Consider the following 18,889-nt stretch of genomic DNA (forward strand, 5'->3'; position numbering starts at 1 on the left):
GGTAGGTGTCCAGAAGGGTAAAGGGACTGCAAAAATGTGAATCCACTTAAAAATACAATGTTAATTATAAACTGCAATTTCCCAGAGGCACTCTGTACACACATTTTCTATTTAGATTTAGATCCTCTTTAAAAATTGACATTGAAAAGATACCACCAGGCCTCCCTTGCATTGTGGCACTGTCAGTTAAGGGCTCTGGCACACGGGGAGATTAGTCGCCCGCGAACAGGGAGTTTTGCCGCGGGCGACTAATCTCCCCGTGTGCCAGAGCCCTTAAACCCTGAGGAGGACTACACAAAATTAAGAAGGCTGAACTCAGCACATGTATAGACACATGTACTTTGTTAACAGCATTGCAGTGTGCACAATTTTGCATGCATTTTAGTGATTGGTACTTGCACTTTTACACTAGATGTTGTTAGAGATCATCAGATGCAACAGAGCATATTTACTAGTTGGAGAACCAGCTGCTACATCTTTCTGTTTTGTAACAACCCACAGAACTCCAGTCAATATCCGGGTGATAAAAATTCTTCACAGTTATGATACCCAGTTGATCATGACTGCATTCATTAAACAATGCTTATTAAAAGAGAATGTGTTTTAATTTCAAGTTTAATGTGTAAATAAGTACAATTGAAAGCAATGTACCACAAATAGCATCTAACTATAAAAAAACATGCTATACCATGGTAGAAATATAACAAATAATACAAATAATAATGTCAAAAGAATGAAAATAGAATAAAAGAAATAAATATTCATTCAAATAAGGAACTGCATTCCCTGAAAGTACATTTTTAACCCATTTAAATCATGTTTACAAACAAATCAGATTCTAAAAAGTTTGTACAGTGCCAGTGGATAAGCCAAACTGACAAAATGAAATCATTCACCTATTAGGTGTTGGTTTCCACCTTGTACTACAGCCTGGTTGTGTATGTCACATACATTTAAGGGCAGATTTATTATGCGGTGTAAAGAACGGTGCCAAATAAACAGGTTTCACCGTATAACAAAACAGTGTAATGTTTTTTTTCTTTCAGTGACTTCCACTGCAACTTACACAAGGTCGGAAGTGGCGTAAGATATGGTGTCAAATCTGGTGTTCCGACAATGTAAAAAGACACCTTTATAAATTCGCTATTTATTTCACATGGCTTTTTACACCATTTCTTTGGTTAATTTCACTTTTCACAGCATAATTAAAGGGCCCCTCATTTTAGTTGCATCATCTGTAAAGAGCAATTTTAGCATCTCTTCAGTGACAGCACTTCTGTTGTTTTAACCTTATCAGAGCTTAAAAGGTCAATAGACTTTGGAAACTGTTGTAACTGAGCCCAGTTAATCTATTAAGAGGCTGTGCATATATAGACGTAACATTTAGATACCCTGTGGTTTGTGGATTAACTGAACACATGCCCTTTATCTCTACTGGTTTTCGTCATTGCCCAGTTCTGCCTGCTCTTTCATTTCCGCCTCTGGGTCTCCAGGAAGAATGCTTCTTGTTGTCTGAATTAGCTGCTCAATTTGTTCCTCTGTTAGCCTTTCTTCGCTCTCCTCCACCATCTGTTTTGTAATAAGAGTTTTGATAAAGTGAATTTACAGCAAAATGAGTAAAAAAAAATAATACAGCTCTACCACAACATTACTTATCATGCTCAGCAAAACCTACTACTTCCTATCCAATGATGTTGCAAACTGCAAAGAAAGCTTATTATTAAGTACCATTCTGCAGGCTTGATACCTTCAAAATAGTGTTTGAGGTTTGCCATATTCTAAATAATTTCAAAGCACTATACAATATCAGTACTAAATAACATGTCCATTGCTGCTCTGTGGACAGTTACAGCTAAAAGTGTAGCGTTGCAAACTTCAGCTATCTCCACTGTGCTAAATTCACACCCTTCCAATCTTCCTATGGCAGTATTTCTTTACCTTTTTTTGTTACCTTCCTCTAGCATGAGGGGACAATTGAACAAATGTCAAGCATTTGAATAGCTTCTGTTATAAAAAGGCTTCTATTGCACGCAACCATTAAGGACGAGTTTGCTACCCATTTGCTAAATGAATGTATCTGAGGGTTTAAGGCAGGGGTCAGGAACCTTTTTGGCTGAGAGAGCCATAAACACCACATATTTTAAAATGTAATTCCGTGAGAGCCATACAATATGTTTGGCCGCGGATGCTGCGGGGCAAGGTAGGGTAGGTCCCGAGGATGCGGATGCGATGCAGAAGAGGGCGTAGCCTGCGCTTGGCGGATAGAAGACGTGTTCAAAGGCTTAGAACACGTCTTCTATCCGCCGAGCGCAGGGGCAGGGTAGGGTGGGTGCCAAGGATGCCGGATGCGATGCTGAGGAGGGCGTGGTCTGCGCTTGGCGGATATAAGACGTGTTAAGGCTTAGAACAGGTCTTCTATCCGGCGAGCGCAGGCCACACCCCCGTTATTTTTTAATTAAAGATTTGGCAGTGAGCCAGATGCAGCCATCAAAAGAGCCACATCTGGCTCCCGAGCCATAGGTTCCCTACCCCTGGTTTAAGGGCTATGCCACATGGGTCTGATTCTCAGCAAGTGGAAAAACACTTGGCAAGAATCAGCCCCTCCACTCTTAAAATCCTTAAGTTGTGCATGCACCCAGAAGCATTGAATCTGCCTGAGTGTAGGCGCACCCATATTATTTCTGCTGAAACTGCATATTCGAGCAGTTTCGCCCAGAAGTACACTGTGTGTGCCTGTACCTGAGCAAATTTGGTGCTTCCAGGTGAAGGTACAACTTAATGATTTTAAGAGTGGAGAGGGCTGATTCTCAGCAAGCATTATTTTGCCCTATAATATAATAAGCCCTGTGAGCATAGACCTAAGGCTGATGTCACACATAGGGGCACATTTACTTATCCACAAACGCTCCAAGCATTTGTTCGATCAGTCCAATCGTATTTTCCGTGACTTTTTCATATTTTTAGCGTGAAAAAATCAGAACGGTTTTGCCGCTGTTTATAATCGTTCGGTACGAACATTTCGTGACATTCGGATCGCTAATACAATATTATTGTGACTAATACGATTTTTTCTTAAGCATTTTTGTGACATTTGCGATCTTCAGAAATTTTCGTTTCCAATCCGAATTTTTCCCATTCGGGATTCGAACTTGTGTTTTGATAAATCTGCCCCATAGTGTATGGCGTATATTTTTGGCAAGCAGAAAAACGCTTGCCGAAAATATTGCCATACGCTCCTACCTGTGCCTGCACCTGAATGAATGAGATACACTCGGGTGCAGACACATGTAGCCGGTATCCGCCAAAAAACGAAAGACTTCGTATCTTCGGCGGATATCGGCTACATGTGCCTGCACCTGAGCGTATCTCATTCATTGTGGTGCAGGCACAGGTAGGAGCGTATGGAAATACATTTTTCCGTGTGGCATCAGCCTTAGGCTGATGCCACACGTGGCGTTTTTCCGCTGCGTTTTTTCTCAGCCTAAAAACACTGCGCAACCCACACAGCCCCTGACTATGGCGTTTTTCACCCTAGTACTGGTGACGTAAGCAAATCCCGTTTCCATGGTGCTAATAGTGTGAAATAGCAAAAAACGCTGTGTATTTCCGCTAGGTCTGGCAGCTGCCTTTGCGTATGCATAGGAATAGCTTGCTTTGCAAATACTGGCGTATTTCGGCCAACGCTTGAAAAATCCGTGCCAAGGTGTTTTCTAGCGTATTTTGGCATTGTGTGGTTTGCTTCGCGTCTTTTCAAGTTATTTCTATGGATGATGATATCAGGCGTTTTTCAGTCGCCGAGAGAATTAGAAAATACGCAGCGGAAAAACGCCACGTGTGGCATCAGCCTTAGGCACTATTAGCACCATGGAAACGGGATTTGCTTACGTCACCAGTACTAGGCTGAAAAACGCCATAGTCAGGGGCTGTGTGGGTTGTGCTGCGTTTTTAGGCTGAGAAAAAACGCAGCGGAAAAACGCCACGTGTGGCATCAGCCTTAGTAAGCGATTGTTTAAGTAAAATAAATGTGACACAGCTGAACAACTTTTTTTTATTATTATTATTAGATAATTACAAGAAACATTGAGAAAATAAGCAAAATCCCAACAAGGATTAATAATGACATAATATAAACAATACAGTTCAGTGAACATTTCAGAACAGTATTTTACAAATGACAAGGTATGAAAAGATAATGAAGGAATAACATAGATCGCTATTAAGCATGTGTCTAAGAATAAAATTAAATATAGTAATTCTTATTACAATTAGACAGGCTAGTAAGAGTTTGTAAGCATTCATGGAACTATGGTACATAGAGTAATGAGTCCAAATGAGATCTATCCTTGGGACAAAGGGTATTTATATGAAGTTTCCATTTAGACAAGTATCTTGTATGGTTTTTTGTGTTACTAAATTTGAAGGCAATGGCTTCATTTTTACATAAAACTTGTAACTCAGTAATGACCTCTGATAAAAAATGGTGGGTTTGAATCTATCCATTTCTTGAAGAGAATCCTTTTTGCTGCAGCTAGTATAAGGTTCAAGTAGTTTATGGAGTAGGAAATGTTTCCTAATTTAGGTTGAAATGAATGAGACACTTGCATTAAATCTTCTGAGAAGTTTAATAGGGCGCATTTTGAAGTCAGATGGTAATTAGAACCCAAAGTAGATTTTAGATGGCTCTCAAGTTCTTTCCAAAAACTACTGATATGAGGGCATTCCCATAATAGATTAATTATATTTGGAAGCGGTATGCTACATTTAGGACATTTATTAAGGAAATTCTTATTCTTAGAGTCAAAATTAAAACCTTTATATGCTAGATGAATAAGACTATAATTTTGTTCCCTCCAGACTTCCGTATGAATGAGTTTTTCAAAACGCTTTATACAATAGGTTAAGACTTCCGGTGAAATTTCTGTATGAAGATAGGTGGACAATTTTTTTGCAGTCAAATCCAATGGATGACATTTGAGACTTATTCCATATTAAAGTTTGTATAGATCGGATTCTGTTACAGGATTGAGAAGCCATAAGCATATCCAGAGCAGTAGTAAGAAGTGGATTATACATTGATAAAGAATCTAGATGGATATGGTGATGAAACCAATGAGCAATTTGGAGATAATGTAATTTTTCTTTTTCATAAATTTGATATTTATTGATGAAGTCTTTCCAATCAAGAATTGTATTAAACGATGGTGAAATAATATCTTTTATATGCTGCATTCCTTTTTGTTTCCATATGGTAGAAATAGGAGGATACCATGAGCTGGATAGTGTAGAAATCTTCACTAGAGGTAGGTATGGAGTCGAGATATAACTGGATTTGTATGACTTATGCATAAGTTTCCAAACTGCAAACGCAACTCTAAATAATTGCTGCCAATATCTGAGTAGTTGGGGCTGAATATAATAAATGAATTAAGTCAATGAAATGACCTTGAAAACCAAAAGCTTCTAGCGCGTCAAATATGTAGTCCCAGCAAATATTGTCAAAAGCTTTCTCTGCATCTATACCCACCAATGAGATTGGAATTTTATTAGTTTTAGCTGAGTAGATGACTTTAATTAAGGTTCTTAAGTTTTTAGTTCCCGATCTCCCCTTCACGAATCCACTTTGTTCTGGGGAGATGATCTTTGGGAGTTGATTTGAGCAATGGGTCTGTACGAGGATGTAATGGTTGGATGAATTGAGACTGGAGGGTAAAAATTGCTTTTGATTAATGATGAAATTATATAATTCTCTAAGAAAAGGTGAAATTTCATTAAGTAAACACTTATAGAAAGGTCCAGATAGACCATCTGATCCTCCAGCTTTGTATTTCTTCAGTGATGATATCGTAAATCTTACTTCTTCTTCAGTAATTGGAGAGTTTAAGTTATCCAGATCTGTTTGAGATATTTTGGGAAAAGTTATGAATTGTTGAATTAGTAGAGGAGTATAAGATCTCGTAATATTTCCTGAAAGTCTCGGCAATCTCCAATGGGTTATGAGTGAATTTATCATCAGTTGACCTGATAGCGCTAATTTTATGAGCCTTTGACCAATTTTTTGTCATATTGGCTAGGAGTTTATTAGCTTTGTTGCCCTTTACGGAATTTTCAAATTCCTTACGGTTGTCTGGAGATGGGGTTGATTTGAAAGCAATGTAGGCTTATTTTTGTTTGTTACTAAGATCCAGTTATCTTGAGTTCAATTTTTTAGTAAATTGGGATCTGAATGAAGTGATTTCCCCTCTAATGAATGCTTTCCATGTGTCCCAAAAGAGAGTTGGATTGTTGAAGTGAATTGCATCATCCTTTAGGAAGATTTTCCACTTATCTTTAAGCATTTGCTGAAAATCAGATCTGGACGCTAAGAATACTGGAAATTTCCAGGGGATGTAAGACTTGGAAATAAAATTAACTGTAACTGTAATACTTATAGGAGTACGATCTTAGTAAGTAAAATTCTCAATTGTTGCATCCGAAACCTGAGTTAGTAGGTTGGTAGAAGTGAGTAGATAATCTATTCTTGTTCCTGTTCCATGGGCATGTGAGTAGAAGGTGAATTCTTTGCTAGAGGGATTCAGAATTCTATGCGAGGAGATAGTGGATATACCACATTTATCCAAGGACCATAAATGTGATTCGTTAAAATCACCACCCACTATCATATTAAACAAATTCAAAGAATTAATTCTGTGAATTATATCGCAATTGAATTCAGGTTTATTGGTGTTCGGGGCATAAACAGAACAGATATTCCATGACTGAAGAAAAAAAAATTCTACATGAATAAACCTACCAGAATTATCCCTAGATGTATTTTTTAGTTGGAAATTATTTTTTTAATTAAAATTGAAACACCTCCTTTTTTGTTAATTGCAGGGGAATATATATTTTCAGCAACCAAAGAAGAACACAGTTTCTGGTTTTCTTCATCATTTAGGTGTGTTTCTTGTAGGAGTGCAATATCAGTATCATATTTTTTTAGTTCTTGCAAAATTCTCTTACGTTTTATCGGTGAATTGATACCATTAACGTTCCATGAGATCATTTTGATATTATCCATACTGTAAGAATGCCTTGTACAAAACCTGAGAAAAACCTTATCTAGATAGTTATCAATAATAACAGAAATAAATAACAAAATTAGGAAAAACATATAGAACATCATTAAATAACAATTTAAGTAAGTGAATTGAAACACACAACTTCGCTTTTTTCCTTAAGTGGATTAAGTGGATTAATTCTTTTATAAAGAATCTATCCAGTGAAACACTACTCCTTGCCACCCTCATGCATATACATTTAGATCTGTATAACAGATTCAATATAGAATAACTAAATGTGGTCTCCAAACAAAGCACAGGTTAAGTCACCATCAGTGAATGATCAGGTGAGGAGATATTGTCTTCAAGGGGAGATCTAGACCTTGACTGAAAAATTTGTTTTTTCCGGTCCCTTTTTTTAAACGGACTGACCTTTCTTGAAATGTGAGTGGTGTGAACTCTTGAGGTATCTTTGCTTTCCGCAGTGAGTTGGCCTTTTGAATTAGAAAGAGACTTTGACACCTGAGAGGTAGATCTTCCCAATTGTGCAGTGAAATCATGTACAAATCTCTCTGCTTCTTTAAAATCCTCAAAAGAATGCACACCTGATGACAGGAACATTTTTAAAATGGCAGGATATAACAATGCAAACTTTACCTCATGGTGAAAAAGCATTTGACAGACATTTGAAAAATGTTGCCTCTTTTTTGAGAGAGTAGTAGAGAAATCTTGAAACATTAAGATTTTGTCTTTTTCTAAAAAGTCTGAAGGATTAGAGATTTATCCGAAAAGTCCAGGAATTTTACCAGAACTGTTCTCTGTTTATGATGTGGCAAATCTTTCAATGGTCCAACTCTATGGGCTCTTTCTATTTTTAAGGATGAAATTTCATCTTGCAACCCCAGAGATTTAGAAAGCCATTGTGAAATTAGTTTAATAAGAGAGTCCTGTTTACAATGCTCTGGTATGCCTACCAAGCGCAAGTTATTCCTTCTGAACCTATTCTCAAGGTATTCAGTTTTATTTTCTAAGTCAGAGATTTTTTTTTCCAAAACTCGTATTTTTGATTTATCTGAGGAAGAACTTCCAATGAAGAAATCCTTTCCTCCATTTCTGACATTGAAGCATTTTGTGAGGTAAGCTGTTCTGCCACTTTGTTAATTTCTGACTGTAGGCTTTAACTGCCAATTCAATTGACTTTTCAAAAGTGGAGTTTATTAAATTTGCTACCTCTGTAGCCATTTGTTTATAATTTATGGTGTGTGTCTTTAAATCAGGGAAGCTTTCTGATACTTGCGTGTGACTTTGTAAGGTCCCGTCAGCCATATTGGAAAGCTGATGTACACCATGTAGCGCTTTCTCTCCTCCAGGATTTGGCGTTGCAGAGCTTTTAACCCTCTTCCTTTGCTTCGGTGAGTTCCCCGCCATTAATGGGACAAATTAGGAGGGTCTAATTAAGTTGCAAATTTAGTTGCTTTGGGGGCGCACACGGAGGTACTTCACTGTGCGTTCGCTCCCTCAGGCGCCATACCAGAAGTCCTGAACAACTTCTAATCAGTATAGTATTGGCTCCAGAGTTTATTTAGTCATATCAAGCCATCAACTATTTTGCTCAGTCAGAGTCATCTACCCAGGGCACGCCTTCATTGGGGCAGTAGCCCCTAACAACCAATTAGCAATTATCTTTATTGAATCAGATGAAGGTAGAAAATAAAAGTCAAAATGTAATTGTTTGCCGTGGGTTATTACCCAGGTGCAAATCTGCCCAGTGTTAGTAAACAAGTCCACAAGTGTGTTGCTACTAAAGGTATTCAGTATTACATCTACAGCACTAATGTGGAACGTGTAGATTCTATGTTTCCAGGTTCCCACCATGGGAAAAATGCAAAAATAGTCTGCAACATTTCTTGGTGAAATTCATTAAAAAAAAAAAAAAAGATTCATATTACAACTGTTTAGAAAAATCCAATGCTCAGTGAGTATTGAAAGCCTATTCTACATATTTTTATGAAGATTCCTGCCTTGTTTAAATCAATATCCATAAGTACACCAGTACAAATATTGATTTGCAAAGCATTCCACCAGAAATAAGCACAAAAGAGATTTAAATTAAAAAATGCATAATAAATTTCAAACTATGTCCCAACCACAGATGTGTGGCATTCAGGAGTCTGAGCAAACTATTAACATTTGAAAAAATATACAGTGACTTTGTGAAAAAATTATTTAAAAACACAAAGAGCTAAACTCCAAGGGAGATTTTTATTAGATTTCTTTGGTTAGATTTTATCTGATCTTGTGATACAACAACATGCAACAGCATGCAACACCATGGAACATGAGAAAAAAAGGCTGTCAGAGACCATCAGATTTTATTGCATATGATGAACACACAGCATGCAGCGTTCCCTTCCGACAAGCTTGGTGTATTGGATGCCAAATCTTTTATGTAGTTTACACATCAGATTTTTCTATCAAAAAATGACCCGTGGGGATTTGTAGTCAGTTGATCCTGGACTACAAATCCCAGAATAATGGAACATATTATGAAGGAAGCATGCCTCTACCTCTATTCTTAAAGTTACATTGCACAATAAAACTTTCCCTAAATTTTTCCCCAAATCTCCACAGCCAGCGACTGCTTTAAAATGCGAAAAAGTTTATTGTATGTAGAAGTCTCATTTGTAAATTTTTTTGGCAACTTCTATAGCAAAACTAAGAGGCACAGTATCATGGCTGGGTTTACAACCCCTTTAGGGTAAAGACACACAGAGTTACTTTGTAGCAGCTACTTGTCACGGTTCCTAAATGCCAGAAAATACCCTGCCATAGGTAATACTGAGAATTACCTCTTCTAAAACACACTTAAGGTGGCCATACACGAGCAGATCCGCTCGCTTGGCGATGTCGCCAAGCGAGCGGATCTTCCCCCGATATCCCCACCTACGGGTGGGCGATATCAGGGAGCATTTAGGTAAAAAAAAAAAAATAATCCGATCGTTTGGCCCTGGGGCCAAACGATCGGATTATGTGGGCGGCAATGGGGCAGTCGGATCGGGGACTGCATCAACGAGCCGATGCGGTCCCCGATCCGACCGGATTTTCTAACCTGGCCGATCGAGATCTGGCCAATTTCAGGCCAGATATCGGTCGGCCAGGCTGCTCTGCTCTCCCCATACACGGGCCGATTAGCTGCCGAATAGGTCCAAGGGACCGATATCGGCAGCTATAGTCGGACCGTGTATGGGGACCTTTAGAGACAATTGTCAGTGAATGATCAGCATTGTCTCTTTTTGTAGTCGTGACAAGTAGTTGCTACTAGTAGCTCCGTGTGTCTTCAAACTTAATGGTCTGTGTTTCTTTCTCATTATAAAGATGTTTACATACCAGCTGGATTTCAACTGCAGTTGAAGGTCGGTGGTTAAGTAGCTGTAACTTTTCAGCTCTGTTGAAAAAAAATTAAAGCAGATTATAATTACAGTTAACTTACAAAATACAATGTTTTGGTGTGTTTGCTAATAAGGTCACTGAGATAAAGTGATAAAAGGCGTACATGTAGCATAAATAAACATGTTTGTAGCAGCTAGCACTCCCATATCAGAAACCTAATTTACAAATTTTGTTGCCTATCTACACCGCTAGAGGGCATGTAGAGTGGGACTGAGAGCCTTCTACATTCTCCACACATGCAATTACCTTCACTAATTCATTTTTTGGTGTGTGTCTAGGTTTGTGGATGAAAATGAAGATAACACTAACTGTGCCCTGAAGGGCAGCTGATTTGTAGTACAGCTGTGCTTCTGAATCCCAGTCATATATTCTGAGAAGACATCACCAGAACACTATACAGGACCTATTCATAAATATATATAAGAATGTGGTGTAAGAATACACCACACATGACCATTTTAACACAATACCATATAAAATCATGAGTACAGGGCACAAGCGATCCCTAACATCACATGCCTTGAGATAGTGTCAACTTCTTATCATTCTTTATTTATAGATTAGGTTAATGAATTGGCTTGTACCTAATGAACTGTGTACTATTGCTGATTCTGGCAGCACCTGCTTCAGCACTGAAGTAAACACAGCACCCTATTTTGGCAGTTTACCAACTTTCTAACAACGGTTGTGGTACACACGATTGGATTGGAAGTGAGTGAGAGTGTGCGTGAGTGAGAGTGTGCGTGAGTGAGAGTGTGCGTGAGTGAGAGTGTGCGTGAGTGAGAGTGTGCGTGCGTGAGAGTGTGCGTGCGTGCGTGAGAGTGTGCGTGCGTGCGTGAGAGTGTGCGTGCGTGCGTGAGAGAGTGCGTGCGTGAGAGAGTGCGTGCGTGAGAGAGTGCGTGCGTGAGAGAGTGCGTGCGTGCGTGAGAGAGTGCGTGCGTGAGAGAGTGCGTGCGTGCGTGAGAGAGTGCGTGCGTGCGTGAGAGAGTGCGTGCGTGCGTGAGAGAGTGCGTGCGTGCGTGAGAGAGTGCGTGCGTGCGTGAGAGAGTGTGCGTGTGCGTGCGTGAGAGTGTGCATGTGCGTGCGTGAGAGAGTGTGCGTGCGTGAGAGAGTGTGCGTGCGTGAGAGAGTGTGCGTGCGTGAGAGAGTGTGGAACGTCAACGTTCCAGAGGTCCAGAGCGACAAATGTAAATAAACTCAACTTACTCACAAGCTCTTAAGTGCCATGTGTGCTTTACACATGAAAGTCACAAATATAAGAAGCTATGCCAATTACCCCTTCCATAGATATTAGATGAAAATCAAAAGTGCACTGAAATAACACTTACTTGGTCAGTTTATGCCCTTTTATTGCAGTTAGAAATTCCCGTACAATTTCAGGGGACTGATAGTGGCATGGACTGCTGGACAAGTATTTCAGTGTCTAGTAAAAGTAAATATATATTTAGTGTGTTTTTTTATACAACATAAAATTCTCATAACACTAAATGTATAAGAATATTTTGCATTTTTTAAATATCTCACAAAGAACTTGCAATTAAATCGATAAAAGCTAATAAAGCTATTTAATGGCAGAAATGTATGTAATTAAGTAAAATATTGTCCAATATTAAAGGGGTACTAAACAGCTGCACTGCACTGCTCAACCAAACTTTACTCAGCTGTTGATAGACTACAAATCCCAGAACACAATTCAACATATATTAAAGGTTGAGGCATGCTGGGAGCTGTAGTCCAGTAGCATCAGGGTAGTATTCTTTGAAAACTTACAAATATTTCAAAAATATTCCCCTAAATCTCCCATGTCCGATTCCGGTGTCATATAATAAAGAAAAAAATGACATAATTATCTCTAAATGTAAGATAACAGCAAGATGTCTGGCATAGTGCTGAGGATCAGCATTCTTACTGGTCAGTTCTTTTGCATTTATAATTACATTTTTTAACAGTAGAATTCTCACTGGTGAATTTTCTTGCATCTATAATTATGTTTTTTGGCAACGTCTATAGCAAAATTAGGGGGCACATTGGAACAGCATACTGGCTAGGTTTACAACCCCTTTAACATCCTCCCCCAAAAGGTTCCCCCACTGTATATTCGTTGTAATAATGAGGAGAGCACCATAAGGCAGAATTACTGCTCTTTAAATTTTATCGTCAACTTTTACAACACAACATGTTTCAGGCCCCTAAGTGCCTAGAGAGCAGCCAAGAAATGTATCAGAACTTACTTCATACATGATGGTATTGAGATTTTGCTGTCCAACACTATTCTTGTTTTTTCGTACTTCTCTCTGCTTAGCTTTTAACTCGGTAAGAAGGTGAAAAACCTTAGTGGTAACAAAAAGACTTTAATTAACAGGATTCTAAATGTGATGACCTAAGCTTCTGCATTCTGCACAGCCACAATCATCTTCTTTCACCAATTACAGTCCAAAGCTGAAAGTGTGCATGTATATGTCAATATAAGAAAGCATGATGGCTCTCTGGTAATTAGTTTAAAGAGCAAAGTAGGAAGTAGGTGCCCATTTCACCCTCACACAATTGCATTTTAAAATCTCCAAGCTACATGGTCAACAGAATTTGTTATCAAACCTTGAAAATAAAACAACCAAAAACACAGATACATATATCTCCATATGGTATGCGCCGTTCTGTTGCTCCTGCCACACTGAACAACAGAGCTGAGCAAACAAGCATCAAGAAACAACTCCTGACACTCTGGTGGACAGCACAGAAAGTGGCAGCTGGTACAAATTTAAAACTGTTAACATGATGAAAAATATGAAAGAAAGACAATTCAAGCAAACTGCAAATGTACTCAAAAGGGCATAATGAGCAATTTTATCTCAAGTTGTTTCGGAGTATACATCCCCATTAACTATTGCGTATGCCTTACACACCTGCATAAGTGCAGCAGACTTATTATCATGTTTCTACATATAACATATCATGGGTAGTACAGCTGTTTGGATCCTTAGGGTGAAGACACATGGAGCTACTTAGTAGCAGCTACTTGTCATGGCTGCAAAATGTTAGAAAATACCCTGCTATAGAGAATACTGAGAATTGCCTCTGCTAAAACACGTAGAGGCAATTATCAGTAAACAATCAGCATTCTTTGGAGCTATGACAAGTAGCTGCTTCTAGTAGCTCCGTGTCTCCACCTTTAAAGCAGACGCAAATTTTTCTGGGCTCAAAGTGAAAAAATGGAATTCTGGAGGCAGCTCTGCCCACAGCCAACATCTTTACTCACTGACTCATACACAGTCCATGGACATCTCAAACTGATCTGTGGGTTACATACAGGTAAAGCAGGCTTTACTGATGTTTCATGACGACACACTTATGAAAGGTATGCTATGTGCATATATTAAGCTCAACAAAGAAGGAATGTAATAAAAATTAACTAAAATAGTATAGGCAATTTACACTATTTTGAAAAGTATTTGGTGACCCATCCAGCAGTGGAAAAACGTGAGCATATTACACATATAACAGTATAACAGTACACAATAGATCACTATATAACTGTCTACTGAATAATTTTACATAGCACATGCAAATGTTTGTTCTTAATTGTGCATTTTAAGCCATTTATAGCTTTTATTACATTTCCCCACAAGCACTGCAATTACAATGTGATAATAATGAATACACATAATCTACCACAAACATGTTTAAATATTCCGTTTTACCAACCTCATAATTGCTCAGGAGCGCTGCATTTGCATCTTTTCTAAAAAAAAAGGGAAGGAAAAGTAATTCACCATAAGGCAAAACAAATAAACAATTCTATATGTCATTTGTTTAATCAATCATTATGGCTGGATCATTTGTACAAGGCCAACAAATGCCTATAAAACTCTTATTTAGCAACAGAAAGGTATTGAGCTTGTTTGTGATTCATAGGTCCATTTTCATTCAACTCTGTGAGCACTGAATTTAACTAACCAATAAATGGACCTCAAGCAAATAATTGCTGAGATCAGAGTTTAACCAGACGATAGCACTAGCCACAGAAAGACCTTTGGGATACAGTTTCCTTAGGTTGGTTGCTGTGAGTTACTAGACCCAAAGTTAACGCTATTACATAGTTACCATAGGTAAGATTTTTTTGGCACATCATTTGTCCTTAATTTTCTAATAAGGCCCTCTTCTATTTACATGCCAGTCTGACTTCCTAACTGCTGCTTGGCTGGTAGGGTTATTGAATTATAGCAACAAAATAGTAGTTAAAATTCCAAATCTGAGACCTGCAGAATAAAAAAGTAAAATAATAAAAAAACATAAAAAGACAAAATGCAAACTGTCTTAGAATACTGCTAACTACATCACACTCGAAGTCAAGTTGAATGCTTAATAAAATGCCCACAAAAGACACTTTGTCAGCTTCTGCTTATTTGATCTACTCTGAAGGTCTCTCAAAATCAGGTGTCTGAAAGTGCATCTATTTAAAGGAGAAGAAAAGGTAAAAACTAAGTAAGCTTTATCAGAAAAGTATGTAAATACGGCCATAAGCACTTACAGAAAAGCTGCACCGAGTCCTCTATCAAAAAAACACATGATTTCTTGTCACCGTTTTTGTAAACATGTTCTTGGGTATCTGACTAACTCTCCTAGTCCTAGAACACTATATTTATTCTGCAGAAAGCTTTACTATACTTGAGTAAAGAGCCCTAGAATCTCCCTGCGATTGTTTAAGATTGCAGCTACCATTTTATCTTGGTCTTCCTAGATTAAGCTACCAGCCTCTAGAACTGCAGCAGGAAACTAGGAAGACCAAGCTAAAATGGTAGCTGCAATCTTAAACAATCGCATGGAGATTTTAGGGCTCTTTACTCAAGTAAATCTTTCTGCAGAATAAATATAGTGTTCTAGGTGGCCCTAATGTGACAAATATATTGGCAGTAAAATGCCAAAATAACTATCCTTCTCCTTTAAATGCTTGCTGAATACATCAGAACACATATGTTATGCATGTAAGTGCATAAAAATGCTGAATGCTGTCTGGAAAAATGCAGTCAAATGTGGCACTACTTAAACGCAGATATGAAGGCTTGTTGTTACAACCAGACAGAATAATGTGGAACCAATTAAGTCACAACCTAGGTACACTCTCTAAGCCAGTGATCCCCAAACAGTGGCTCGGGGGCAACATGTTGCTCACCAACCCCTTGGATGTTGCTCTCAGTGCCCCCAAACCAGGTAGTTATTTTTGAATTCCTGACTTGGGGGCAAGTTTTGATTCAATAAAAACAAGATTTCCTACCAAATAAAGCCCCCTGTAAGCTGATAGGGCGCATAGAGGCTGCCAAATAGCCAATCTTCACCCTTATTTGGCACCTCCATGAACTTTTATGGTGCTTGTGTTGCTCTCCAAGTCTTTTTACATTTGACTGTGGCTCACAAGTAAGAAAGGTGGGGGACCCCTGCTCTAAGCTGTGTCTCATACGCACATCAAAAGCATGAATAAAGGGAAGGTTCACCCAATACACAAAAACCCAATTGAATAAAGTATAAGGTCAGCTTTGTCTACTATCTTGCCTTCAACAACATACTGCATGTTATTAATTAGTACTTTTCTTATTGTGTTCTCTTCTCTCAGTTTGGGTGCTCAGAAAGCAAAGGGAGAGGTAGGGCTTCAATTCCCCAGAGAAAAAGAATCACATGACTGCACACTTCCATGAAAACAACAATAATCTGACATTGCACAAACCTGGCACTGCCCCCATAAGATTATGTAGGCGGCATCAGCCAGAAGCATGCAGGGGTCGGCAACCCTCTCTGCATGCAGGGGTTAGCTTGCATTTTTGTTAATATTGGAGGTTATGTTAGAGATATGTTTAGAAATGTGCAATCTTTACATAGACGGTAGTTTGTGCAAAGGTAAGCGTTTCTTTAAAAGAAAATGCTTATAAGCCCCCTGTAAATATCACCTGATATAAACCTTTACTCTGTTCCACTATATATGTAATTGTAAAGTACTTACTGTCAATCAGCAAAACACATAAAAACACACATCGAAACCACATACAGCTAAGCACGTATACAATCCGGAAGTTTTGGAATGATTTCTCAGGTAACACCATGCTGCTGCCTACCCAGCTTTCACTCGCACACGTTCATTAGCAGCTCGAAAGCAAATGGCAGAAAACTCTTAAATATTTCGAAGCGTTTTAAAACAGACACATTTATAAATAACATTTCTTACACTTCCATGCTGTTTTTCACGTTGGTCAATTAAAAGCCGAGCGAAAAGTCGAGCAGCTGATGATGTCACGCCACGTGACCCTTTCAGGAACCAAACGGAGGCTGCGGAACCGCTGAAACAGGAAGTGGAAGAGTTCACCCTCCTGAAACACGTGTAGGATTCAACTTCGTTTTTGCAAGCGTTATTTGTATTCAAGTGTATGATGCGTCCCTGAGTGCTTTGAACGTCCCAAACTAAGGCAGTCTCCCAGTAGAATGAAACCTCACCAGGCTGAATATAGATAGTAATGGTGTAGTTCTTCAACCACTTTTCCTACTTCTTTTTGTACCCAGTGTGATTTCTGAAAGAACAATAACATTTTTTTTCCAAACCAATTAATAATAACAATAGTTTCTCTAACAGAATCCTGCATTAAAATCCATTTTTCAAAAACACATTTATTTTTTTAATTTCATACAGGGCTAGGAATATTCTTAATTTCCCAGGGTGCCACAGCCATGTAACGTGCACTCTGGTAAACTTCATCCACATTTTACTGCTAAGCTACAAGCTTTGGTGATTTCAACCCCCTCAGCCGCACCTCACATTATTGCTAATTGAAAACTTTTCCCAATACCCCGCCGTGATGACTTGAAATATAGTCAGCACTGGCAATTTCTGACAGTCTCTCAGGAGACTGATGTGCTTGGTTAAAAGGCAGATGTTGGCTCGCTTGCCTGGTGTTGCGCTGGAGAAGGGTGCTTTGGTTACGGCGCGACGGGAAGGCGGCCCTTTGAAAGGGCTTCGTTAGCATATGGATTCCCACAATCCATTGCATCGGCTGGGCAGCCGTAGCCACACTTGAAAGAAGCCCGTCCCACAAGGGGCCCCTTAACTTAGGCAGGGGCCCAATCAGCTTTGCGCAGTGGCAGTATTATAGCCAATGAGGTCAAACCGAGGCGTGATTATTGCTAATTGAAAACTTTTCCCAATACCCCGCCGTGATGACTTGAAATATAGTCAGCACTGGCAATTTTTGACAGTCTCTCAGGAGACTGATGTGCTTGGTTAAAAGGCAGATGTTGGCTCGCTTGCCTGGTGTTGCGCTGGAGAAGGGTGCTTTGGTTACGGCGCGACGGGAAGGCGGCCCTTGGAAAGGGCTTTGTTAGCATATGGATTCCCACAATCCATTGCATCGGCTGGGCAGCCGTAGCCACACTTGAAAGAAGCCCGTCCCACAAGGGGCCCCTTAACTTAGGCAGGGGCCCAATCAGCTTTGCGCAGTGGCAGTATCATAGCCAATGAGGTCAAACTGAGGCGTGATTATTGCTAATTGAAAACTTTTCCCAATACCCCGCCGTGATGACTTGAAATATAGTCAGCACTGGCAATTTTTGACAGTCTCTCAGGAGACTGATGTGCTTGGTTAAAAGGCAGATGTTGGCTCGCTTGCCTGGTGTTGCGCTGGAGAAGGGTGCTTTGGTTACGGCGCGACGGGAAGGCGGCCCTTTGAAAGGGCTTCGTTAGCATATGGATTCCCACAATCCATTGCATCGGCTGGGCAGCCGTAGCCACACTTGAAAGAAGCCCGTCCCACAAGGGGCCCCTTAACTTAGGCAGGGGCCCAATCAGCTTTGCGCAGTGGCAGTATCATAGCCAATGAGGTCAAACCGAGGCGTGATTATTGCTAATTGAAAACTTTTCCCAATACCCCGCCGTGATGACTTGAAATATAGTCAGCACTGGCAATTTTTGACAGTCTCTCAGGAGACTGATGTGCTTGGTTAAAAGGCAGATGTTGGCTCGCTTGCCTGGTGTTGCGCTGGTGAAGGGTGCTTCTGTTACGGCGCGGCGGGAAGGCGGCCCTTTGAAAGGGCTTCGTTAGCATATGGATTCCCACAATCCATTGCATCGGCTGGGCAGCCGTAGCCACACTTGAAAGAAGCCCGTCCCACAAGGGGCCCCTTAACTTAGGCAGGGGCCCAATCAGCTTTGCGCAGTGGCAGTATCATAGCCAATGAGGTCAAACCGAGGCGTGATTATTGCTAATTGAAAACTTTTCCCAATACCCCGCCGTGATGACTTGAAATATAGTCAGCACTGGCAATTTTTGACAGTCTCTCAGGAGACTGATGTGCTTGGTTAAAAGGCAGATGTTGGCTCGCTTGCCTGGTGTTGCGCTGGAGAAGGGTGCTTTGGTTACGGCGCG

At 39.7% G+C, this 18,889-nt stretch overlaps 1 protein-coding gene and 5 non-coding genes across 9 annotated transcripts; 5 read left to right on the forward strand and 1 right to left on the reverse strand.

Annotated features, from left to right (window-relative positions):
- Window positions 1-597: 597 nt before the first annotated feature.
- crcp (CGRP receptor component) lies at window positions 598-17,006 on the reverse strand. 4 transcript variants are annotated; one of them, XM_012956972.3, is made up of 7 exons: window positions 16,702-17,005; window positions 14,190-14,226; window positions 12,719-12,817; window positions 11,816-11,910; window positions 10,425-10,482; window positions 7,470-7,642; window positions 1,443-1,569 (listed from the first exon to the last, which is right to left on the reverse strand). In XM_012956972.3, the coding sequence occupies exons 1-7, from the start codon at window positions 16,707-16,709 to the stop codon at window positions 1,542-1,544; spliced, it is 498 nt and encodes a 165-aa protein (XP_012812426.1). In that variant the 5' UTR covers window positions 16,710-17,005; the 3' UTR covers window positions 1,443-1,541.
- A 236-nt stretch (window positions 17,007-17,242) lies between these two features.
- Window positions 17,243-17,377, forward strand: LOC116409324. Its single transcript, XR_004221769.1, has one exon. It is a non-coding gene; the product is annotated as a U4 spliceosomal RNA (small nuclear RNA).
- A 217-nt stretch (window positions 17,378-17,594) lies between these two features.
- LOC116409277 lies at window positions 17,595-17,735 on the forward strand. Its single transcript, XR_004221722.1, has one exon. It is a non-coding gene; the product is annotated as a U4 spliceosomal RNA (small nuclear RNA).
- A 217-nt stretch (window positions 17,736-17,952) lies between these two features.
- On the forward strand, window positions 17,953-18,093 carry LOC116409265. The gene has a single exon (XR_004221710.1). It is a non-coding gene; the product is annotated as a U4 spliceosomal RNA (small nuclear RNA).
- A 217-nt stretch (window positions 18,094-18,310) lies between these two features.
- LOC116409216 lies at window positions 18,311-18,451 on the forward strand. Its single transcript, XR_004221661.1, has one exon. It is a non-coding gene; the product is annotated as a U4 spliceosomal RNA (small nuclear RNA).
- Window positions 18,452-18,668: 217 nt separating this feature from the next.
- On the forward strand, window positions 18,669-18,809 carry LOC116409218. Its single transcript, XR_004221663.1, has one exon. It is a non-coding gene; the product is annotated as a U4 spliceosomal RNA (small nuclear RNA).
- The last annotated feature ends 80 nt before the right edge of the window (window positions 18,810-18,889 follow it).

This window comes from Xenopus tropicalis, chromosome 2 (assembly GCF_000004195.4).
Source record: "Xenopus tropicalis strain Nigerian chromosome 2, UCB_Xtro_10.0, whole genome shotgun sequence".
Classification (NCBI taxonomy): domain Eukaryota; kingdom Metazoa; phylum Chordata; class Amphibia; order Anura; family Pipidae; genus Xenopus; species Xenopus tropicalis.

What these genes read in the sequence shown, in the direction of transcription:
- crcp (XM_012956972.3), bottom strand. An exon ending in AAAGGGCATAAACTGACCAA is followed by an intron (nt 10,483 to 11,815) that starts GTAAGTGTTATT and finishes TTTTTTCAACAG; the next exon opens with AGCTGAAAAGTTACAGCTAC. An exon ending in CTGCAGTTGAAATCCAGCTG is followed by an intron (nt 7,643 to 10,424) that starts GTATGTAAACAT and finishes TCCTGTCATCAG; the next exon opens with GTGTGCATTCTTTTGAGGAT.